This window comes from Pleurodeles waltl, chromosome 9 (genome assembly GCF_031143425.1).
Source record: "Pleurodeles waltl isolate 20211129_DDA chromosome 9, aPleWal1.hap1.20221129, whole genome shotgun sequence".
In the NCBI taxonomy this organism is placed as follows: Eukaryota; Metazoa; Chordata; class Amphibia; order Caudata; family Salamandridae; genus Pleurodeles; species Pleurodeles waltl.
In genome coordinates this window covers 997,747,707-997,774,063 of record NC_090448.1, presented here as the reverse complement: position 1 = coordinate 997,774,063, position 26,357 = coordinate 997,747,707, and the positions used below count along the sequence as shown (strand labels likewise).

The following is a 26,357-nucleotide window of genomic DNA, read 5'->3' as shown; positions in this document are numbered from 1 at the left end:
CAATAGTGAACTACCTGATCTCAGTGAAGTTCTCGCTCAGTGAGCCTAAGTCTAACCAGACTTCTTTGTAGAGGCTTTGTTTTATAGGGGCAGTCTTGGAATTGACGCAGTGAATACACTCCTTCCTTCGCAACAAATCCAGGACATTCAGGATGTGGTCCCAATTGTTTCAACCTGGCTCCTTGATCTTGGTGAGAGCACTGATGAGGCTATTTGGCCTTGTAGTCTCCTGCATTCTGCTTGTCAGCTATGCCAGCTGGCATATGCAGGCTCTGCAGTGAAATCTGTGTGCTCAACACCTTGGTCAGATACTATCTAGGTTTTGGAGGCGACTGCATACTGTCTGAAGTGGTGGCTGCTCTACTGCAGTTGGACCAGTGGACGGCCCCTCTTCCTATCAAGTTGGTGACTGGTGCATCACTGATGGGTTGGGGAAGTAATCTGGAGGAGGTGGAGATGAAAGGACTATGGTAGAAATCCAGCTCCATATCAGTTTTAGTTAAGTTGCAGGCGGTTGTCGGATGCTGAAGGCCTTTCTGCTGTCCAAAGCGAAGCTGGTGCAGGTTCTCCCTAGCAACACTACTGCCATGTGATAGTGCAACTAGCAGAGTAGAGTGGGCTACTGTGCCAAGAGACTTTGGGGGTTATTCCATCTTTGGAGGAGGTGGTAATCCGTCCCAAATGTGACGGATTTACCACCAGCCGTATTATGAGTTCCATAGGATATAATGGACTCGTAATACGGCTGGTGGTATATCCGTCACTTTTGGGACGGATTACCACTTCCTCCAAAGTTGGAATAACCCCCTTTGTTCTTTGTGATGGCTGGAGCATCAGAGCATTTCAGTGATTTGAATGCCAGGGTGACCAGCTCAGCTGGTGGTGCATGGTAGATCATGAATGACATCTGCATCCTGAGGCGCCACAGCATGTCTTCCAATAGTAGGTGGAACCATAGCCAGCAGTGTGTTGTAACCAGAACTTGTGAGCATAAGCATCTGTTCCTCATCCAAGAGGATCTTTTGTCACAGCAGCAGGGCCAACTACTGCATGTGAACCTGCATAATCTACACCTTCATGTGTGGAGATTGAGTGGCAGCAGTTGCCTGCATTCGATCTATCACCTGAGATTGTGGATGTCCCTCTTGCTGCCAGGTATCTATAAAGCCTGTTTACCCTCGGCGCTGTGACAGATTTGTGGCCTTAGTGCAGTCATGAAAGACAGACACATCACAAGCCAAACTGTTGGGTGTTTTATTGTTTGGTTTGTTTTTGAACCAGCAGGGCCTTAGAGTGAACACTATTAAAGGTTTTTTTTTTTTTGTTTTTTTTTATTTGCTGCACTAGCCGTCCTTGTTTAAATTAGCTCTGATGTGATCTATTAAAGGTTTGACACATGTTCCATCCCAAACCGTTTGTGATGTCTAAGTGGGACCGTTAGTTGGTCCTGACGTTCTTCATGTGTTACTCCCTTCAAGCGAATGCATAGCTACTTGTGTTCTCTGACCTTAAATAATTTCTTCCTCACTGAGATCACTTGTTGCATGAGTGGTCTCCAGGTTCCATTGTCACAACCACCTTACACAACCTTTTTTTCCGTACAAACTAGTGCTCAGGACTTTGGCGCCTTTCTTTCCGAAAGTTGAGACCCTGTTCTACATTGGGCAGTCCATCACTGTTCTAGCATTTTTACCTGCCTTAACCCTTCGAAAGAGGACACACTCCATTGGTTGGACCCAAAAAGAGGTTTAAGCTATTACATCAAACGTACCATGGACCATCTGGTGGACATTTTGTAGGGTTGTTTTGGGAGAAGGAAGGAGAGGCTATGGAGAAAAAGACTCTGTGGAGGTGGATAATTCTCTGCTTTAAGATCTGCTACAGCCTCCGTAAGGCCTGAGCGCCCATTCCACAAGGTCTAAGGCTGCCACCACCTTGTTGACAGGTGCACTACTCTTTACATCCCTCTGGCAGCAACGTGGACATCTATGCACACATTCACAAGGCACAATCTTGGCTGCCAGGTGCTACTGGAAGGACATTTTGCCCGTTTGGTTCTGCAAGGTTTTCTGGTCTGAACCCACTTCAGACCCTCCACCTTCAGGTGGTACTAGATGTCTATTTTAAAGTTGGGGAAGTATTAGTCAGAAGAACAAGTTACTTTCCTTCTGTAACACTTTCTGGTGGATACTCTAACTGCAGATTCATGCCCCTCCTACTTCTTAGGAGTGGCCTCTTTTTACAATCTAAAAAATTCCTAAATTAGAAATCTGCACACTGATACAGACAGCTGTTTTGTGCTCTTTGTCCTAGGGTACGGAAAGAGTTCATCAGGAAACTGACATCAACGCTTATGGGTAGTGGTTATCTGCAGCTCTACTCCATCCCTTCGAGGTGGAATGAGTCCCACATACAGTTGCATGGTGCCCCCTAGTACCACCCTAGAGAATAGTTTCTTGATCCTGTCCTCTGATGGGGAATATTCTAAAGGTGAGCAATCTCCAATTAGATTATCTAACAGAGCATTATCAAAGCTAAGTAACTAGTTCTTCTTGCTCCGCTTTCCACTTGACCCTTTCATCCTACTGTAGTATTATTAATGTTGTTTTATTGTGATGTAATGTGTGCTATTTGTCTGTTAAATCCTTCCACTGCTGTGTACTAGCTTTTATTATCAATTTGTTACTTGCTTATCTGATTTGCAGTGATTGATTGGGTGAAAGATGAATAAAAGTGGTACCCTAATTATGTTTCTTTGTGTAGTTATGTCCCTTTATTTGACATCTACTGGGCAAATAAACCGGTTTTAACATATGTTGCATTTCTGAAAATGGAACCTTTAAACTCCAGATTCCTCCCACTTTACCTACATTTAATGCCTTAGTGAACCAGTTAACGTAATGTTTATTTTGTAGATACTATGGAGTATTTGCTCTACTTTATAAAAGACAAATGGCTTTCCAAAATTTAAACTGAATTAATAATTTACAAGTTACTTTGTTGATGTCCATAATTACGTTAACTGAAATGTTATGCTTATTTTAGTATCATATCAACAAACTGTCAGTAATATCCTCTGCAAATCACTTCAACAACAGCGAAAAGGAAGTGGACGAAGTTGATGCTGCCCTTTCTGATCTAGAGATCACATTGGAAGGAGGGAAAACATTAAAAGTTCAGGTAGGCTAATTGTAGTTGGATGATTTAGAATGAAATGTATAATCATACCTTTGTTTGATTCAAATGCCAGACTATAAACATTGTCACAAAATAAATGTGCACCTTTGGCATGTACAGTATTTGTGTAGTTCTTGTGATTTGTGCTTGAGAATGTTTGAGAATGCATTTCTCCCCAGCACTGCAAGTATTTTACAGTCCCCATCGCTGCTCATCTAAGCTCCTCACTTGATAAAGGTGCTTTACACACCCTGTTAATGTAATGCTTGCCTTCTGTGTAGAGACTGCCAGCATGAGTTCCATTATTATGTCTGTTTTTGTGAGGATTGGTAATGAGGTTCGGATGTGATGTGTGATCATGTTTTAATTCTGGAAGTAGTCAGTATAATGCAGCTGCATTATGCAAATGTTAATAATTTAGGTCCCACTATTGGCCACTGGCACAAAGAAAATGTTCTCAGTCTCTTTAATCCCATCTTCTTTTCGATAGCTGCTAGGTGCATATACCTGAAATACCTGTGCAAAATCTTTAAAAGGTTTTTATGCATCACCAGAATTATTTGATTGCCCTCTTTTGGGCATTATACCTTCATTCAGTAGTTGAAATACCAAACTTAGTGGTGTTTGGTGGGAGAGACTGTTCACTAGCTTGTCACTGGAGAACCGCTTGGATTTTTTAACAAATCTTAATGCTTGGGTGTTTCTCAAGCTTGCTTAAGACACTTTAAAGTTTTCTGGACCTCATAGAATGCCATCCTACAGGATGCCATTTCAGTAGTTTGAACTATGCACACAAAATATTAACATAACGCATGCATGGTCAGACTCATGGAAATCTGAGAACCATTTGGGAATTTATTCCTGGTCTACTGAAAACGTGTTCCCCACTAATGGCTGATTGTGCCTATGAGTGCAAATGGAGGAGAATGGACCAGTGCCAAAATTGAAAGTTGTGGAGTCTTGTCTTAGTTATTTGACAATTAAGGGTGTTTACCTTGAAGCATTTACAGTTCTAAACTGATGCCTTTAAGCAGGGGTGTCCAATTTAATAAAATATCTACTTGTCCATGGGACAGGGTACTTTAGAAATCTTCTTGTCCTGTAAAAAATCTACTTGTCCCTTTGGTGCCATGTAGTACGGTGACAAATAATTTCAGCAATCTCATTATTCAAGAGCTCTGACAATAGCCTCTCTGATTTATGCCTAGGATAATACTATAGTAGGGCTTGAATACTAGCAATTTCAAGTCCTACTATATTTCTTCCCTTATTTTGCCACCTTTTCACAGATCTACATACTGGGGCTCGAAGAAACAGTAAACAATAGTTCCAGGGCTGGAATACCTTTTGAGTCTGGCAAACCTGCTAAATTGCATGTTTTAAGGATGCTCACCAGCTCTTCTCTGATCTTTTCCCATACTGAGAAAGATTGGAAGTTTATTCCAGACAAGGTCAGAAGTAGAAGTTCTTTCAAGGTTGGAAAAAAAGTGGTTGGAGGGAAAATTAACTTGTAAATGCTCAACAGATTTTCGCATGAGCCAATCTGCACATGCATATTTGCCTGTGCTAAAATACAGTTCACAAATATTTTCTAGCAGTGCTATTTCCTTGTCTACTTCAGTAAATTGTAGTGAGTTCATGTAAACCACTAATGGAAAGACATTTACCATGGGTACACTTTTGTGACTTTTTTTAAAGAATTGGGCCCTTCAATTAGTTCTGGCGTTAACCAAGATATTTTGTTTTTCTTAAATTTCTATTTCTCTCTGCATTCATCTACCGGCTGGCTTTACTGTGAGTGATAGCGTTCTACTCTTCCACAAGAACATAGTGGCCCACAAAGTAGTTTTGTTCAGTGCCAGGAACTACTGTGAATTGTGAGACCAAAGTTTTTTTTTTTTCTGTTGCTTTTTGCCAATGTTGGTTGCAATGGTGAGGGCGTGGCAGCTCCCAAAACAATAAAGTGTTGGAAAAGCCATGTCAAAACAAGACATACGTTGACAAAACCAAAAGATTGACCAATGTAGGATCGGTTGGCTTGGCCAGTGCTTGTAATATAATTATTTTTGGGAAATACTAGCATGCATCAACACAGTTTATTAAATGATGCTTCACAGAAATAGTACGCAACATTCCTCAGCAATTTAGCGAACATATTTTACCTACTTGCATTTATTCTGAACAGTTTATTTTTAAAGTAAAGAATCATCACTGTTGCTTACAAGCTTCTGCAAACATTTGCATCTAATCAGAGAGCATTCTGGAAGCATTATACATAACCTCATATTAAACCTTTCAAACGTGTGTACAAACTTTTTTTTTACTGTAATCACTGTCAGTAGTTCAGTGTGATCTTGCAACGTTTATTTAGATTGCTCACCCTAATAAGAAAGGCTTTGCATTATTGAACCATAAATACAAAATTGAACAGTATTAACATATGGACACCAATATTACCTCAATTGCAGACCGTTCCCTTCCCTGTAAACTGGCAGTCAAAGGGTTTGTGCTGCAGGGGCTTAGGTCCACTTGTCCCAAAGGCAAAATCAAAACTTGTTGTCCTTGACTCCAAACAATATGTCCTGAGTGTTGGGATTTAGGAATTCCACACTCCTGGCCTTTCTTTAATAGTCTTCATTTTTGAAATGGCATCAGCTGTAATGGCCCCAAAGTTATTTAGGAAGATGGTGTACATTATTACTCCATTTGTTTTGTTGTCTCATAATTTTCATTGAGTTACTTGTTTTCTGTGCTCCGGACATCTCAATGCCTCAATCACTGTCTGCACTTCACTCAGACTTAGAAGTCTAGCACCTTCCTGAAGCGAAGTCTCACCACAACAGAATTCCTGCTATTTGTCAAGAACAAAAAGCAAGAAATGGTATGTATATTCCTGGCTCACTGACCTAAACTTTGACAACTTTGGACCCCAGCTTTTACCCAGTGCAAGTCATTTGGATTCACTCTGAATATCAACCTCATCCTCAAAGAGCACATCACCAAGTAAACAAACTACTTGGTATCACCTCTCTCTCTACTGAAGAAAGTGAAACTGTTCCTAAATAGAAAGCGACTTAACAGCTGTTGAAGCACCCCTATTCTCACATCTGGTTAATGGAAGCAACTAGCTTCATGGCCTTAGACTCCACATTGGACTCACTTAATGACATCATTTACTCCACCAGACTTTTCATCCAGGGCCTGAAGAAATTTGATCACGTTGGCTCATTCCTGGTGGAACTCTGCTGGGTCGCCTTGCCAGCCGCACAGTCTTTGAAACCAGTTGTATTGTTTACAAAGTTATCATCGTGTGCACACTAGTCTTTCTGACTAACAGGCTCACAATCTCTGGTTACGTTTGGCATATCTGCTGCAAGAACCCCATCAGCTTGGAGGTTTAAAAAAAAAAAAAAAAGTTTATAAAAACAATAAAACAAAGGAACGTGTTTTTTCATGTATGCAACCAGGATCATCAACATCCCTGCATCCAACTGGACTGCCCCAATCCTCTTGTATTCCGAGCAAACAAAACTTTTTTTTATTTTGTCGTTTGCTTCCAATAACCCTTATTTTTTATTTTTTTTTATCCAGAAGATTTTTATTTGATTTTGCAAAAAAAAAAAAGCAGGTAGATAGGTACAGAGTGGAACAAAAGTAAGTAGTATGAGGGTTGGGCTTGACAGCTATCACGTTGTGTACATCACTTTGGGACTGGATACGGGTGTTTCACAATCACACAAACACTTAAGCAAATCTTCACTTGCATCCAAGGATTCCGTGCCTAACATGAAGCTTGAGTGGATGTCCTACATGTATTCAATGCGGGTAATCCACCTGTTTAGAGTGTCCCAACCAAGAAGGAATAATGATGTCCAACAGGGGCTTAACTGTTATTGATTTTTGTGAAAACAACCTAGAATTCGTTTATGATGGTTTGTAGTGTCCATATGCAGTATATTGTTGTTCAGTGTTTGGTGCCTGCGAGTGCAGCTCATGTAGGGATGTCGAAGTCTCAGTCTTGATCATGTAACGGTGATAGGGAGTGATATGAGTACCAAAGTGTGACGCAGCACGCACTCAGTTCAACTGTTTTTGGATAACACCCTTGTCCCAGCACGCCAATCAGCTTCCAATAAACTAAGGCACTCTTGACCAGTATCAAAATATGCTCTTCCAAAAGTGAGTCTAGCCAAGAAACTAAAGCAAGAAGAAAACAAAGAAATTCATTTGGAATCGAACACTGGATAAAATCTCCTATCTTGCAGTTCAAGTTCACTTTACTTCCATAATTTACCTTGGCCTTTAATGTAATTACAATGTATTACCATATGTCTCTTGGCTTAGTCTTGTGCTATTCAGTTCTTGTTTTGCCACAGGGTCCACCCGATCAAGGCTTTCCAATTTAGTAATTTAGTGGCACCCTTTTCCTTTTCAGCCTTATTTGAGAACCTTGCAGTGCCAGTTATATCCTAATGGATGGCCTAAAATAAAACTGATTTCTAATTTAAAAAACAGGTTCTTGTCATCTGGTTACTACTTCTGACCCTCTTAACTTCAGAGGAGCTATGTTTTATGCTCCTCTTACCCTGGTACAGCTCATTGGCACGGTAACCTAGTCTTATATAGCTTTCAGAAAAACTTTGCACCTATTCTTTTTTTCTGGACACCTTAATGAACCTTTCTGTCTGCTGCTACAATTACTTTCTGTAAGATTATTAGCATTACATTTACAGGTGCTCATGACTTAGGACATATGCTTGTCAATTTGGTTTTTTAAGAAGGATTACCACCTTTACTTGTTACACCCTGACAACCTGGATCTGTTCCTCAGATGTGAAATCAGGAGCTTAAGGACTAAAGTGTTCATCAGAGGCACCCTTTTGAATACTAAATTCTGTTTTTTTTATTTTTTTATTTCCTCTTTTCTCATTCTGTGAGGGAGTGTGTCAAAATGAACAGTTCTGCTTTTAATTTTTGTTACCACCTTCATGAGTTTGCTTTAGTACTAGACAATGTGACAAAAATGTCTTTGAGACAAAATGTCTGCATATCTTGTGGGCTCAGAGGCCTTGAGCTATTCCCTCCCACATACCTGGTGTACACAAAAAAGAACTGGTATCCCAGGTTCAGGGTCACACCTTTGGAGACTCCCTACCCTTGTGAAGCACTGAATACTTGAGTCAACTACACTAGTTGATGGTAGCGTCTAAGAGTTCAGATGGCATGGTGAGAACTTTTGTCCCCTTGTCGCTCTCCTTTCCCAAAACTACTTCGATGGGAGTAATAAACGGCATATGTACAAGGCAGACAAAGGTATGCAGATCAGTGGCATGCTGATCAGTGTCTTGCTACTAAGCCCGCATTGATCCAAACGCCTAAATGCAGGACTACGACTAAGCTAGAGCACCAGCTTTTTGCATTTAGAATAAATGCTTTGATCATTGAAAAATACATTGGATGATCTCCACTCAATGGGGAACAGCACAGATGAGGGGGCTGGCAGGGAGCCTTGTCGCAAGAAGTGAAGAAAGACTGTGGTACTGATCTCTGATGCTCTGTTGGAAGAGAGACACTTCAACATATGTTTTATGAAGAGATGGAGACTAACTAAGCTTGCCTTTCACTCAAGGGGATTGAAGATTCATTTAAGGGGTCCTCACCATTCTCTAATCCTGAATGTGTTGTCCAGTGCTTGGAAACATGTCCTTGGCTGTGAGAAAACTAAACTATTAGAGATAGGAAATGGGGTGATATTTTAGAAAAGGCACCCAAAACAGACACCTCTTGCTAATGCTGTCCTGGACGGTCTTCTCATCTAAAAAGGTCCAAAGGGAAAAATTAAGAGAATACATCCTCAGAAGGTTCCAAACTGCTGAATAAATTTGCAACCCCCCACTTACAGAAGTTAGTGTGTCACAAAAATATACCATACCTCTGCAAACAGAAGTGGTTATGTAAAAGGTGTAGAGTCTGAGCAAATCCCTCTGGATGGGGAAATAAGTATCTATTAGCACACACACAGAATTTCAAATCAAACACAGCTCCAAGAATAACATTGTTTGGAAATCTGAAGTTTTGAACCTGGTGATATTACATATTTATAGACATAGGCTTGAAGACCAACTTTACCTGTGTAGGAAAGTACCATCTTGCCTGGCATGTTACCGCCATTTTTACTGTATGTGTGTTTGTTTTTGCCTATGTGTCACTGGGATCTGCTAGTCAGGACCCCAGTGCTCATAATGTATGCCCTGTATGTGTTCACTGTGTGGTGCCTAACTTTATCACTGGGGCTCTGCTAACCAGAGCCTCCGTGTTTATGCTCTCTCTGCTTTTAAAATTGTCACTGCAGGCTAGTGACTAATTTTACCAATTCTCATTGGCACACTGGAACACCCTTATAATTCCCTTGTATATGGTACCTAGGTACCCAGGGTATTGGGGTTCCAGGAGATCCCTATTGGCAGCAGCATTTCTTTTGCCACCCGTAGGGAGCCCAGACAATTCTTAAACAGGACTGCCACTGCAGCCTGAGTGAAATAACGTCCACGTTATTTCCCAGCCATTTTTCACTGCACATAAGTAACTTATAAGTTACCTATATGTCTAACCCTCACTTGGTGAAAGCAGGGTTCTCCCAAGGATTAATCATCTCACCTTTTACTTTTCAACATCTACATGATATTACCAGAACTGATCAATGATTTTCAACTCACATGCTACAACTATGCAGATAACACCCAAATACTACTTAAATTGGAATGCCCCAAAGATGTTAAAGTCACAAACTTCAGTTCCCTTAGAGCCTTTGATCAGGGGATGACTAAGAGCCATCTCAAACTAAATGCTTCCAAAACGGAAATACTCACATGTGGTGACTGGAAAAATGATGGCCACTGTGCACCTGGCCTGACTATCTCTGACCATCTCTTCAATTATCTGAGGAAGTTAACCTTGGAATTACCATGGACTCCAAGTTTCCAATGAATGCCCAAGTGGACAAATTAGCACGAACAAACTTCATCACCTTAAACTCTGCAACACATCTTCCCCCGCCTCGGATTTTTTACACAAGGTGCAGGCTACTATCTCTTGTACCATCCAACTGGATCCCCAGCGAAACTGCATAGAACAGGACTGCGCCCACATGAGACATGCTGTGACCTAAAACATATCTTAATTGACTGCCCAACAATCCGACCAATATGGGACGTGATGAGTTCCACTCTAGCTGACTCCATGCTTCTTCCGTCACCCCGCCCTCTCTTATACTTTTACAAGACATGACTTTCCTCCCAGATCTCACTAGACCACGCAAAAGGTTGCTGCACACAGCAATCGCCACAGCAAAATCTGCATCCTCCGCCATTGGAGGTCGATGACTCCCCCAACTCCGAAAGAATGGATCACAGCCATGACCCGTATCGCTATGCATGAAAGACTCTTCTATAACTTGCAAGATCAAGCTCAAATATTCAGCCAAGTGTGGGTTCCCTTCCTCACTGAGGGAAGACCGTAGCCTGTAGGACGCCACCTGCCACTCCCTCCCCCCCCCCCCTTTTTTTTTTTTCCTTTCCCTTCCCCCCCTCCATTCATTTATTCCTCCCCTTCCCTCTCTTTTCCCCTCCCCATCCCTTCCCTCCTTCTCCTCCCCATCCCTTCCCTCCTTCTCCTCCCCACCCTCTCCTCCTTCTCCTCCCCACCCTCTCCTTTCCCCTCCTCACCCTCTTTTCCCCTCCTCCTTCCTTCTTTATCTACTAGTCTTCTTTTTTCTCTTTTCTCCTCTCTTCCTTCCCTCCTTCTCCTCCCCATCCCTTCCCTCCTTCTCCTCCCCACCCTCTCCTTTCCCCTCCTCACCCTCTCTTTTCCCCTCCTCCTTCCTTCTTTATCTACTAGTCTTCTTTTTTCTCTTTTCTCCTCTCTTCCTTCTCTCCTCTCTAGCGTATCAGGATACTGGCTCCAGTCTCGCCTATTTCCTCTAGCATACTCTTCCTCATAGAACCATTTCCCGGAGGAAAGGAGAGGACACTGAGTACTAAGCTTTTCCTATGCCGAGCAAGGATAGAAGACCCAGGCTGTAATGTCCCAAAAGCCCTGTTACCCTGTTAATTTATTATCCTGGCATATATCAGTTTTCTGGTGCTATGTCCTCCAAAATAAACATGCCTGGTCTAAAAGTAACGTCGCCCTACGCAAACGCGCCATGGCCTGCTCCCAGCCGGGATCCCGACATAGCGAGGAGCGAACTTCTTATTCTCACATACATCTTTTTCTTCACCCCCCCCCCCCCCCCCCCCCCCCCCTCTTTCCTTTCCTTTCCTTTTCCTTTTTTTGTTTTTTTTTACTGGTCGACGGGACATGTTTTTCAAAATACGATTGGCAGCACCCCAAGGCTTTCTATGTCCCCACTATTCTTTGACCCATTATGTACTATTGTTTGCAAAAATGTGGGGATCTTGTTCCCTCCTTGGCTTATGTATCATTTTGCAATGTTTACAATAAAAATCTTAAAAAAAGAAAAAAAAAAAAAAAAAAAGATCCTTGTTGAGGCAGGTTCCCCAGATTGTGGCAAGTTCTAGGACACATAGAAATTACCTTTCATCCTCTGGACTACCTTCAGACAAGGGAGCAAGAAATTTGATGGAGTAGGAGAAAACAGATTAGGTAGCAGCTACTCTTTGGAGAAACCAACACTTGCCAGAGGAATATAAAAATAGGGAGAAGGGTGTAATGCCAGATGAAAAAGTCACTACTTGTATGAAATGTTCATTGGCTAGCAGACAATTGTGTTCTGGTACTGTAATGTTTAAACATACGTAGCTAACATTGCCAGAGTTCAGACTGGAGGCACAAGCTAATATCATTGATCTGCCTTTCACAGGGGAAAATATTTTCAAAACTTCTGTTGATTCCTTGGGGAAAAAATTAAAATGCAGATGAAATGGCATGGGAGCTTTGCAAACAGGAATTACCTTCCACAGAGGCTCTCCAAATCAGAGAAGGCAAAGCACAATTTTACTTGTCACAATACCAAAGACCATAATGGTCTAAATAGGGTCACCAAATGGCTTGCTTGCAATAACCCAGCAAAACAAGACTATCCTCTTGAAGAAGCAGGCCTCAACAGGTAATGCTGACAGAAGTGAACACCTTTGCTGGGCAAATTGGGATGTTCTGTTTTATCAGTGGCCAAGAAAGAGCATAGCCGAATAGATGATAACATAAATATTACACAGAACTGAAAATAAGACCAAAGGTCCAAACACCAAACTTACAAAATGACCATTTGGCCTTACTGCCACAAAAGGTTTGAAAAATGTATGCTTTAGGAAGAAATAGAAAGACTAGGCAATGACGGGATGAACTTGGTGTGCTTCCTATTACCAAAACAGGATTGACATTAACGTGTGCTGGGTCTGCTGCTTCTCAATAGATAAAGTCAGACAAATTCCAGATGGCACTATAGGATGGGATAACCGTTTGGAAAGCAGATGAGGCAGTAAACCTCCGAGACCTACTTTCACATTCTGATGACCCCAGGAACCCAGAAAAGATCTTTTGTTTATGATGGAACTTTAATGACCAAATGAAGGTTTTGCCATCTGGAATCAATTCTATGCTGACCGCATGTTACAAAATGTCTGGCTGTGGTGTGTGCACATGTAATGTGTCCCTTTATTCATATTTATTCCTATCTAGAAAGCGGGCTGGTCAGGTAAAAGGGGACCTTATTCTAAAAATTTAATTTCCGCGTAAATCAAGGTTCGATGGCATCTGTCGCTGTAGATACGCATGTTTTGCATAGCTCGCCATCTGGTGTTGGGCCGGAGTGTTACAAGTTGTTTTTCTTCGAAGAAGTCTTTCGAGTCACGGGACCGAGTGACTCCTCCTTTTGTCTCCATTGCGCATGGGCGTCGACTCCATCTTCAATTGTTTTTTTTCCGCCATCGGGTTCGGACGTGTTCCTGTCGCTCCGAGTTTCGGAACGGAAAGATAGCTAATTTCGGAAGATTTTCGTCGGTATTGTTGCGTTCGGGATCGGCGTAGTTAGATTCAACACCGCGTCTAAGATCGAAGAGCTCCGGTGCCCTTCGGGGTAATTTTTTCGATCCCCCGTCGGGGCCTGGTCGGCCCGACCGCGTGCAGAAGAACGCCGATGGAACGGACCCCGTTCCGTTTCTGTCCCAAATGCCACAATAAATACCCCTATACAGACCAACACTTGGTCTGCAACCTGTGCCTGTCACCTGAGCACAGTGAAGACACCTGCGAGGCCTGTCGTGCGTTCCGGTCCCGAAAAACACTCCGAGACCGTTGAGCCAGAAGACTTCAGATGGCGTCCGCGCCGACAGCCCACCGGGAGTTCGAGGAACAAGAAGAGGAGGGAACCTTTTCGATCCAAGAATCGGACTCCGAAGGATTCGACGATACACAAACCGTGAGTAAGACGTCGAAAACCACTCAGAAGAAGATTTACAAGGCCCAGGGGACGCCACTGCCACCAGGCCATGGCTCGACCCATAAATTCGGTGACCGACCGTCGGCACCGAAAAAGGCCCAAACAGTGCCGAGATCGTCCGACTCCGGTCGAGACACCGGCACGCTACCTTCTCGGGACCGAGAAAGTGCTGGAGACAAGCATCGACACCGAGATACCGGTGTAGACACGGCTCGACGGCGAGACAGCGGCACCGAAGAAGATCGACGCCGAGAGGTTTCGGCCCCGAAAAAGAAAAAAGTCACCTTGGAGCCGAAAAAAGATGCAGACAGGGTTTTGGTGCCAAAACAAACTGCAACCGACCCAGTTTCAGGCTCTTATACAGAAGAGCACTCACTAACCTCCCAAATGCAAAAGCATAGGTTTGAGGAAGAGCTACACTCAACTGATGTAGACCATACGCAACAGCGTATTTTCATACAGCAGGGGACAGGAAAAATAAGCACCCTTCCCCCTATTAGAAGAAAGAGAAGATTGGAGTTCCAAACTGAACAAACACCACAAACAAAAGTGGTTAAAAAAAGTTACCCCACCACCCTCTCCTCCACCTGTGATTAACGTCTCACCAGCACAAACTCCATCACATTCCCCAACTCACACCACCATGAGCCAGGGTGACCAAGATCAAGACGCATGGGACTTATACGACGCCCCAGTGTCAGATAACAGTCCGGAGGCATACCCTACGAAGCCATCTCCACCAGAGGACAGCACTGCGTATTCTCAAGTGGTGGCTAGAGCAGCACAATTTCACAATGTAAGCCTCCACTCAGAACAGGTCGAGGATGACTTTTTATTCAACACACTCTCCTCCACCCACAGCTCCTACCAAAGCCTGCCTATGCTCCCTGGTATGCTCCGGCACGCAAAAGAAATCTTTAAGGAGCCGGTCAAAAGTAGGGCAATCACACCAAGAGTGGAAAAAAAGTAAAAGGCGCCTCCTACAGACCCGGCTTTCATCACTACACAGCTGCCACCAGACTCTGTCGTTGTAGGAGCAGCTAGGAAAAGGGCCAACTCCCACACATCTGGAGATGCACCACCCCCAGATAAAGAAAGCTGCAAGTTCGATGCAGCTGGTAAGAGAGTCGCAGCACAAGCTGCAAACCAGTGGCGCATCGCTAACTCCCAGGCACTACTTGCGCGCTATGACAGAGCCCATTGGATGAGATGCAACATCTCATTGACCATCTGCCCAAGGACCTACAAAATAGGGCAAAACAAGTGGTTGAGGAGGGACAGACCATTTCCAACAACCAAATCCGCTCCTCCATGGACGCTGCAGATACAGCTGCACAGACAATTAATACATCTGTAACTATCAGAAGGCATGCATGGCTCTGAACGTCTGGATTTAAACCAGAGATTCAGCAAGCAGTTCTCAATATGCCTTAACGAAAAAGAACTGTTCGGTCCAGAAGTGGACACAGCGATTGAGAAACTCAAAAAAGACACGGACACTGCTAAAGCCATGGGCGCACTCTACTCCCCGCAGAGCAGAGGGAATTACAGCACATTCCGTAAAACACCCTTTAGAGGGGGGTTTCAGGGTCAGAGCACACAAGCCAGCACCTCACAGGCAACACCGTCCAGTTACCAGGGACAGTACAGAGGAGGTTTTCGGGGACAATATAGAGGAGGGCAATTCCCTAGGAATAGAGGAAAATTTCAAAGCCCCAAAACCCCTACTACTAAGCAGTGACTCACATGTCACTCACCCCCTCCACACAACACCAGTGGGGGGAAGAATAAGTCATTATTACAAAGCATGGGAGGAAATCACTACAGACACTTGGGTTCTAGCAATTATCCAACATGGTTATTGCATAGAATTTCTACAATTCCCTCCAAACATACCACCAAAAGCACAAAATTTGACAAAACATCATTCCAATCTCCTGGAGATAGAAGTGCAGGCACTATTGCAAAAGAATGCAATCGAATTAGTGCCAAACACACAAATAAACACAGGAGTTTACTCACTGTACTTTCTGATACCAAAGAAGGACAAAACGCTGAGACCAATCCTAGACCTCAGAATAGTGAACACATTCATCAAATCAGACCACTTTCACATGGTCACACTACAAGAAGTATTACCATTGCTAAAACTACACGACTACATGTCAACTTTAGACCTCAAGGACGCGTATTTCCATATACCAATACACCCATCGCACAGGAAATACCTAAGGTTTGTATTCAAAGGAATACATTACCAATTCAAGGTACTGCCTTTCGGATTAACAACCGCACCAAGAGTCTTTACCAAATGTCTAGCGTTAGTCGCTGCACACATCAGAAGGCAGCAAATACATGTGTTCCCATATCTAGACGACTGGCTAATCAAGGCCCATTCGTTAATAGAGTGCTCAAATCACACAAATCAGATCATACAAACCCTCTTCAAACTAGGGTTCACCGTCAACTTCACGAAATCCAACATTCTGCCGCGCAAGGTAGAACAATACCTAGGAGCCATAATAGACACAACAAAAGGAGTAGCCACTCCAAGTCCCCAAAGAATTCAAAATTTCAACACCATCATATAACGCATGTATCCAACACAAAAGATACAAGCAAAGATGATATTACAACTCCTAGCCATGATGTCTTCATGCATAGCCATTGTCCCAAACGCAAGACTGCACATGAGGCCCTTACAACAGTGCCTAGCATCACAGTGGTCTCAAGCACAGGGTCATCTTCTAGATCTGGTGTTAATAGACCGCCAAACTTACCTCTCGCTTCTGTGGTGGAACAACATAAATTTAAACAAAGGGTGGCCTTTCCAAGACCCAGTGCCACAATACGTAATAACAGATGCTTCCATGACAGGGTGGGGAGCACACCTCGATCAACACAGCATACAAGGACAATGGAACGTACATCAAACAAAACTGCATATAAATCACCTAGAACTTCTAGCAGTTTTTCAAGCACTAAAAGCTTTCCAACCAATAATAGTTCACAAATACATTCTCGTCAAGACAGACAACATGACAACAATGTATTATCTAAACAAGCAAGGGGGGACGCACTCCACGCAGTTAAGCCTGCTAGCACAAAAAATTCGGCGTTGGGCAATTCACAACCAAATTCGCCTAATAGCACAATTTATACCAGGGATCCAAAATCAACTCTCAGACAATCTCTCTCGAGATCACCAACAGGTCCACGAATGGGAAATTCACCCCCAAATTCTGAACACCTATTTCAAACTCTGGGGAACACCTCAAATAGACTTGTTTGCGACGAAGGAGAACGCAAAATGCCAAAACTTCGCATCCAGATACCCACACAAACAGTCCCAAGGCAATGCCCTATGGATGAACTGGTCAGGGATATTTGCTTACGCTTTTCCTCCTCTCCCTCTCCTTCCTTACCTGGTAAACAAACTCAGTCAAAACAAACTCAAACTCATATTAATAGCACCAACTTGGGCAAGGCAACCCTGGTACACAACGCTGCTAGACCTATCAGTAGTACCCTACATCAAATTGCCCAACAGGCCAGATCTGTTGACACAACACAACCAAAAGATCAGACACCCAGATCCAGCATCGCTGAATCTAGCAATCTGGCTCCCGAAATCCTAGAATTCGGGCACTTACAACTTACCCAAGAATGTATGGAAGTCATAAAGCAAGCCAGAAGGCCATCCACCAGGCACTGCTATGCAAGTAAATGGAAGAGGTTTGTTTGCTACTGCCATATTAATCAAATACAACCATTACACACAACTCCAGAACATGTAGTGGGTTACTTGCTTCACTTACAAAAATCTAACCTGGCTTTCTCTTCCATTAAAATACACCTTGCAGCAATATCTGCATACCTGCAGACTACCTATTCAACTTCCCTATATAAGATACCAGTCATTAAAGCCTTCATGGAGGGCCTTAGGAGAATTATACCACCAAGAACACCACCTGTTCCTTCATGGAACCTAAATGTTGTCCTAACTAGACTTATGGGTCCACCTTTTGAACCCATGCACTCCTGCGAAATACAGTTCCTAACCTGGAAGGTTGCATTTCTCATCGCCATTACTTCCCTAAGAAGAGTAAGCGAGATTCAGGCGTTTACAATACAAGAACCTTTTATACAACTACACAAGAATAAGGTCGTCCTAAGGACTAATCCTAAATTTTTGCCAAAGGTTATTTCACCGTTCCATCTAAATCAAACGGTGGAACTTCCAGTGTTCTTTCCACAGCCAGATACCGTAGCTGAAAGGGCACTACATACATTAGATGTCAAAAGAGCATTAATGTATTACATTGACAGAACAAAGAACATCAGAAAGACTAAACAACTATTTATTGCATTTCAAAAACCTCATGCAGGAAACCCAATATCAAAACAAGGTATAGCCAGATGGATAGTTAAATGCATCCAAATCTGCTACCTTAAAGCTAAACGACAGCTGCCCATTACACCAAGGGCACACTCAACCAGAAAGAAAGGTGCTACCATGGCCTTTCTAGGAAACATCCCAATGCAAGAAATATGTAAGGCAGCCACATGGTCTACGCCTCACACATTCACCAAGCACTACTGTGTAGACGTGTTATCCGCACAACAAGCCACAGTAGGTCAAGCCGTATTAAGAACATTATTTCAAACTACTTCCACTCCTACAGGCTGAGCCACCGCTTTTGGGGAGATAACTGCTTACTAGTCTATGCAAAACATGCGTATCTACAGCGACAGATGCCATCGAACTGAAAATGTCACTTACCCAGTGTACATCTGTTCGTGGCATCAGTCGCTGTAGATTCGCATGTGCCCACCCGCCTCCCCGGGCGCCTGTAGCAGTTTGGAAGTTACCTTCAACTATTTGTATATGGATCATCTCAACCTTAAATAGGTACATACTTAGTCACTCCATTGCATGGGCACTATTACTACAATTCAACTCCTACCTCACCCTCTGCGGGGAAAAACAATCGAAGATGGAGTCGACGCCCATGCGCAATGGAGACAAAAGGAGGAGTCACTCGGTCCCGTGACTCGAAAGACTTCTTCGAAGAAAAACCACTTGTAACACTCCGGCCCAACACCAGATGGCGAGCTATGCAAAACATGCGAATCTACAGCGACTGATGCCACGAACAGATGTACACTGGGTAAGTGACATTTTCATTATGTAACTACATTTCTAGTTGGTGTTCACAATAAACATGAAAAACGTCCCCATACCGAAGATACCTAAGCAGTAACAAAGGTAAGATAGTGATACAAGGAAGACAATACCTGTTTCTACAAAGAAGTGTATTATTCAGGAACAAGTTCATCTTTACTAAATGTCTGTGAGTGTGAGAATGACAATGAAGCAAACAAGGAAGCCTGCAACATCAAAGTGTTATACAGCAAACGGGCTCTGCTTTCTTCACAACCTTTTTATTTAGACTAGTTAAGAACATCCAGTTCCTAATGTATTTACTAGAAAACAGTGTCCAGTACATCACTCAAGGTATGTTTTGTCTGCAGTCTCAGCGTACAGTAGCTGTATCGGTCGTACACAAAAATTTACGCCGCTAGTTTATGGAGGCCAGGTGCTAAAAAGTACCATGGAAATGTAGATTATCCAAGTAATTCAGTTGTGCTGTTCACTGACCTGGAAAATATTATTGCTAAAACAATGACTCACTCTACAGAAAAGGTGCATACATCGGAAATGTATCCCTTAATTACATTTGTACGGCGTTAACTTGGTCATCTATAGGTACACTGTCTAAGAGAACTCCAGTAGGTCAGACAACTTTATAGAAAATTGTTTGGTGCTATCCGCAGCCTCCTCCACAGTGGAAAAAATACAGGCATCTCTGCACAGTATGTACATTTAGAAGAGAGGTAACACTAACTAATTGTAAAAATAGTTTAACGTCTTCTAGGTCTCATTGATTAAAATACAATGTTCCTACCTCCCCATTTAATGAGTGGTCTTACAGAGTAAATGAATAAAAAACTGTCAAATCTTTTTCATAAATCTAGTGTACCAACAAATAGCGAAATGTCACTGTTTGGGGGTGTGTGGGGGAAATCTGAAGCAGCTGGGACATTACTTATTTTAAGCCCTACAGTAGACTGTCGAACAGAGATTTATTTAAAAGAATATTTTGGAATCCACCTTCTAGAAGGCTGAACAATACACGGCATGAGAATTTCAAGCTGCAAAACATTTTACAGGTAACTAGTTTCTTTTAACAGTGGATCCTTTGGTTCGTTAGAAGCATTGTTCCCATATGCCTGAAGAGTTGTCTAGTTCACTGAGCAGGAAGGTATGACAATTTGTTGTGGATGTTAACTGTAGTGTAATAGTACTCATAACGGGTAGTGCCAGTAGCCTGTTCTAGTATAATCGAAACTTCTTTTTTTTCTCATTTTGAGGGGCTTTGAGAGGTCTTCTGGGTAAAATAAATATTTAACCGCTCCAAACGGAAAATACCTTATGAACAGAAGAATATAAACAAGTAAAAGTTTTTATACCAGTGTACAGAAAACGTAAGAACACCACATTTCTCAACATTAGCATATGTTTTTTTTTTTTTTTTTTTTCCAGGGTGACATCACTTCGATCCCTGAGCTCGCTGACTACATCCGAGTTTTTAAGTAAGTCACAAATGAATGTTTGAACTCTTCTTTGATTTGTTTTGTATTATTCCAAATGTCATTGTACGGACGCTGCAGAAAACATTGCTATAAGTATGTACAGTGCATCATGGTAAATTATTTGTAAGATAATAGGAACTACAAGATTTGTCTCAATTTGTAATTTCACAACACGTTTACCTAGTCTTGATACTGCCTCCTCATTTAATAGTACTCAGTTGAAATTGGGCTCCTTTTATTTACCTTGGATAGAAACAGTTAGGTAGATTTTGATGGGATTCAATTCAGCCTGCAAGCAGCTTTGATAGACCTAACTTAAATGGCTGACCATAATACATACTAGGTTTGTGTAGGGTAGTGAGTTAAGTGTGCTTCATCTAGTTAACTTCAAAGATGTTGTGTGATCAAGGCATTTCTCATGTGCTTCATAAATGGCAGTTAAATGTAATTTCAGGGCCAGAGGCCTACAACTTCCACTGGACTGTGCAGCAGGAGGGCCTTCCTTGACCAGAGTCTGCACCCGTAGTCTCATAAATCTACTTTTCAGGTCCTGCTGCACGAGACACGTGATTACAGAGCTGGAGGGGCCTATTACTCCCACTGGACTGCCCAGCAGGAGGGTCACCTGTGACCAGCTTCTGTGCCCAGAGGTGCATAAAGCTACTCTCCTGGTCTTGCTGCGCGCGACGCGCTTGGGCCAAAAACAGGCCTGTCTGCAGCAGAGCAAGGCATGGCTCCCCATTCCCCACACCCTCCTCTTGATCCTCAGTCATTGTGACTACAAAGGATTAGTCAGCAGGCTCATTGGCACTTTGTAAGGTATTGTGAATTTTGCTACACCAGTGGCTAATTTGCTTGCATTTTGGAGGGTCCCTTGTCGAATTGTAGGTTGTCGCTTAGGCCAATTAAAAATCAACCAATATGGGCAAAGTAAGACTATAATGGCGACTCAAAGTGCTAATATCGCCGATACAACGTTGGATGGCTTTTTTACAAAGAGCTGTGGGCGTCCTCACTAAGGAAATTGAATTGGCTAAGAGGAGACTATCTTTATGCTCTTCTTCGCCTGTCTTCTGTATTATCCTTAGCACCAACCTTGGTGCGAGGTCGGGATGGGGAGTTCGGAGGAAGGCACCTGTCAAGTAACTCAGCCAGCTCAATCTGTAGTCCCACTTCCCCCATTGTGGTATGTGAGGGTCCTCCTACAGATTGCACTACCCCTGTGTGAACACCATCTCTGACTAGAATAGAGGAAGTGGCCAAAAAAAAAAACTCATACTGGGAAAAGGAAAAGAGGTGAAAGCATCACAAGATCTAAGAGACCATAGTACTCCCCTACAACTAATGCTCCGGATCATAGCAAGAAGGTACCTGCAGAAGGGCCCGAGCCAGCTGTGGGGGGGCCTGTATTCTCCCATGGGGGAATTGCTATCCAGCATTCGGAAACTTATTACTGACACCTTAGATCCGCTCTGGAACTCCCTGAGGAAGATTGAGAGCCATCTTGAGTTATTAATAAATTCCCCTGGCAGAGGATATCTCCCAGGACTAACTCAGGGAGGTGCCCAGGCCTCTAATCAATCTTAGGTGCCATGACCGGCTGGATGTGACAATAAGGCCCTACCGCTAGCTGTCAAGGCCACTCCTATTGAGGATTCCTCTAGCAGTCAAGACCCCAGCATTGACATTAGCAACAGAGATGGGACGTGATCTCTATCTCAGAAGGCACACTTCATCCATCAGAATGGGGTAAAGTCCTTGCCGAACCACCTGCAACCTGTCGCTCAGGCAAAACTTAAAGGGGCACTCGATCATTTACATCTTCTTCCGGATGGCACTCCCTGCACATTGGTGCTAGTAGGGGGCTCTCCCTCTGGCAGGTGACACTCACGAGGATCCTTGGAGTTTGGTGAATAAAGCTGCATTTTGGTGCAGGAAACATTTTGACGCCCACCAAGATATGCACAGAAAACTCATTATGGCACATAGAGTAAGATCGGTAGGGGACATGCCAAAATCTACTGATGAGGACTGTGTGGTGTTGAACTTTAGTGATCCTCTGTGTGTTCAATTTCTACTTTCACGCTTGAATTTGGCAAATGTGAATTATGACACAATAGTGGCAATAACTTTGGGCTTCTTTTGTCCACCTTCACAGAATGAGTTGTGCAAAATCAGGAATAATAATTCCCAGAAGGCCAGTAAAGAATTACACGGCCATTATCTTTATCATTGTGGGCCCATCCTAATCGTTTTGAAACTGTCAGGTTTATCGGATAATGATTAACGATTTGCCCTGTCTGTCATTGGAGGGTGGGGGAGGAGGAGGAGGAGTGGGGGGGTGGGTGTGGCAGTTAAAACCGAGATCCCTCGTGTTGGCTTGCCCTCTCCAAGCTTCCTGCAGCGCGTTTCCCCATAGTGCTCACAGTGCCTATACAACTGCCATACCTTTCGGAGCTGGGAGGGGAACGTAAGTGGGGGATTGGCAGTTTGTCACCTGTGCATGGAATAATTATAAGGTGGAGGTTGTTGCAGCCACCCCTTATTTTAAACTTACAAATGGATGTGTTTAATTTGATCTTAATTAATTTTTATTATAATAATTTTGCATCACAGACAGCCGAGGATCTGGGGAAGTCACTTAGCATTTCACAACAGGTTGAAGAATGTCTCGCCATCTATTATCTGGGCAGGAAATTTCAATGTCACTAAATGCTGGTGCAGTGCTGAACGCAAATGTGGGTTCTCAGATGGGGAAGGGGATGTAGCCACTCACACTGGTGTAAAAAGAAATACATGCACACACATGAGTCAGTCCAACCTTCTGACTCCTAAAGTTATAATTTAGTTGTGCTTGCTATGCAGCAAAGTATAGCACGCTTTGAATCCTAGGTCATATTAAGTGTTACCACTCAGTATATCTTTTACTAATCCTTAAACAGTTAGGGGTTCACATCAGTCTGATTGTACTTGGAGCTTATCTTGAGCATATGGGACACTTGTCCATGTTCGAAGTGCTGCTACGTAAGGCATTTGTACAACTTTTATAGGAATTGATCTCATCAGGTGTTGTCCCAGCTCTGACATGCATTTTCAGTATGCTTCTTACAAGATTGATGAGGCCTTCAATTGAACCAGTGTATTTAGTTTGTCACAAACTGTCTTGTAAGCTAAAATGTTTAGTCACCACCTATTCCTTAAGTAGTAGAATTATCATGTACCTCTTTGAAAGCACACATCTAGTTCATGCAAAACAAATGCTGTCTGTTTCGTTTGTTCAACTACATCATGCATGATCTAGCTCCAGATCTAAGCTAGCCAGCAACTGGCTCTGCACATGATTACCAATTTTGTACTTCACCGCAAACACATTCTTTTCTTAGAAAGGGATTACCTGGGCTTTCCTAAGAAACTTGGCGCATTAATGCAGACCTATTAATGCCAGAAAAAGAGCTCTGATGACCTTGGCAGTTTTTGATACATTTCAGTCCTCTGAGTGCTCTCCAGGCTGTCACCATTTTGGTGGAGATGGGAGTCCTACTTTAAGGTCTAGGCAGTCTTTGTGTGTGTGTGTGTGTACCATGAAATACATTTCACAAACAGAAAACATTACTTAATTGTAGCCATTGGTTTTAGTGTTTGTGTTACAAATTCACATGTGATCATCCCAGAGCTAGGAAAGAGTCACACAGCATTATACTGTAGTGTGCAGAATGTATGAATAATATTCTATTCCTCACTTTCATCAGGACCTAGTTTATCTAAACGTAATTGAATCATGCGCCCCAGTGCATTGTGGGTTTCAGTGATATCTGGTGTTATTCGGAGTACAAAAGGCACTTTTTTATTTAGCATTACAGTATAAAATAATGCATATAAACTCAATAGTAAAAGTCCTAAAATCCTCAATTTTCATCCGTAAAATAGGTGACAGTACAGTTCATTTGAACCTAATTTTAAAGGTCTCGGATGGGCCATGAAGACCAAAACTCTTTTTCTGTGTCACTCGCCACAGAAGAACTGCATTATTTTCATGCTTCACCAACCGTGACCTTTACAAATTAAAATCGACAATTTCCATTTGAGATGATCACTAGTTAGTTACTTAGCGGGCTGAGTGACAGTTACCCTAGACTAGCATGCACCGTTCTTTGTAAGAGGGAACTCAATAGAACTCCTCCTTGAACAAAGAATGCAACAAAAACAGTTTGCAATTTTCTGGATCCAACATCATGTGGGTGGAGTATGTCTTGCAAGTCTGCACCACAAAATAGAAATTCCAACCTCAAGTTTCATGTAAGGTGCATATTCTGTTCTTGTCAACAGGTATTTGAAACTGAGTATGGTCTGCAGTACTTAAATTTGGTCTGATCCCCTATAGTGAAAGTTTTGGTGCCACATGCCCCACATAAGGAAAGGGCTTGGACCTACGTGTTTGTGAAGATAATCTTTTCTATGTTAGATGCTCTCAGCATGACCCACAGTTTAATTCTCTGTCATGGAATTCTCTCAGTCTATAAACAGTAGAATATCTCTTTGCATGTATAGAAGGATTTTTACAACAAAAAATGCCTATAAAAAGCAACATTGTGTACTTCTTCTTTTTTTGTTCTAAAAAGTAATTCCAATTAGCTTTTTTGACCCAAAATTATAGTTGGATGAAAAATATGCTGTCCTGCACTCTTTTTAAAACCCTAACGTAAAGACAAAATGGATCCTTTTAGATGGGGTGCACACTGCTCCAATAATGCTCTGCACCTTGAGTGTTTGCCACCCTTCCTATAATACACTGCAGGGTCAGTGAGGTGTATTGCTTTTCCAGCTCAACAGAGAAGGAGCCCCAAACTACTAAGATTTTACTATGTGTGGGTGGAATTCTCTGCTTTTTGGTTTCATATTATTACATTAAAATTATACCAAATTCTGCAGAATTCCTCGACTGGGCGAAGTGGGCATTTAGTGCTATTTTCTTACTGCAAAATGCACCCTCATGTTCACCAATGGATATGAGGGGTGCATTTGCCTAAGAAAATGCCACAGCGAAATATTTATCACCATTGCATACTCTGCAGTGATTAAAACTTTGTCATTGCAGAGAATGCAAGGCACAGAGTGATATATGCAGAGGTTTCTAAACTTTAAAAACCACTGCATAGCTTTTAATTTCACTGAAAGAGGTGTGGGATTTTAATTCGTCATCAATTCTGCTTTACAAGTGTAACTCAATTACCAAAATTACCCTGAATTCACAAGCAGAAACTAACATTCTACCAAGGCCTAGTTTTTACTGTGGTGTGGGCATAGACTTGTTGGAGCAACTGCATTGGCCACAGGAAGGACCAGTGGCCATTGGCATCTAGACCAAAGATGGTTCTTATAGACCTGGTTCTTGAAAAAGAGGCAAGCACATTTAACTGAGGAACAGTAAGAGCTAGAAAGAAGCGGGACGTAACACCGGGGCCTGGTGCAGCGGGGACCCCAACAGTTGAAGTGGCCCCAATCACTAAGAGGGGGCCCTATTCAGCCCAAGGCCAGCGAATATCCGCGGGACATGACTCACAGGATCACATTTAGTGTTGGAAGAGAGGGTCCTACAATTTTGTATTGCGCCACAGAATAAAGATGCCAGTTGTTCTGAAATCTGGGCCACCTTCTATAGCTGATGGAAGAGGGACACATTAGTGTCCTGCTTTTGATGGCTGTTTGTTTTGGTTTTTTTTTCCTACTGTGAAGGCAGACTGCCAGTACCCAGGAAAATGGAGAGGTGGAGTTCATATTAGCATGTGACATTGGGTACACAACTCACCGGTTTGTCTGCTCTCCCCATCTTCCCCTACAAGCCCCTGCCCTGCCAACTTAAGGAGCAGCTTATATGTCCACCCCATGGATCCCAGTGATGAGTGATAAGCCTTTAAAGGAAGGAAGCTAGTAGGCAGTCCTCCCTCCCAACCCCTAAATTCCCCCCATCCACCCCTCAAAAATAAAACAAACTAAGTGCTGCATATAAAAAGGCCTGTACTTCTGATTAGTAATACGCGGTCTACATTGGCAATCGGGTAGAGCA

General features: G+C 42.8%; 1 protein-coding gene across 4 annotated transcripts in view; it reads left to right on the top strand.

Annotated features, from left to right (window-relative positions):
• FERMT2 (FERM domain containing kindlin 2) overlaps positions 1-26,357 on the top strand; it is a 375,557-nt gene that overhangs the window by 205,017 nt on the left and 144,183 nt on the right. For all 4 annotated transcript variants that reach the window (XM_069208559.1, XM_069208557.1, XM_069208560.1 and 1 more), the window contains 2 exons: positions 3,046-3,180; positions 20,244-20,293. In XM_069208559.1, coding sequence (XP_069064660.1) covers positions 3,046-3,180; positions 20,244-20,293 — 185 coding nt within the window. The remainder of the gene's footprint in view (positions 1-3,045; positions 3,181-20,243; positions 20,294-26,357) is intronic.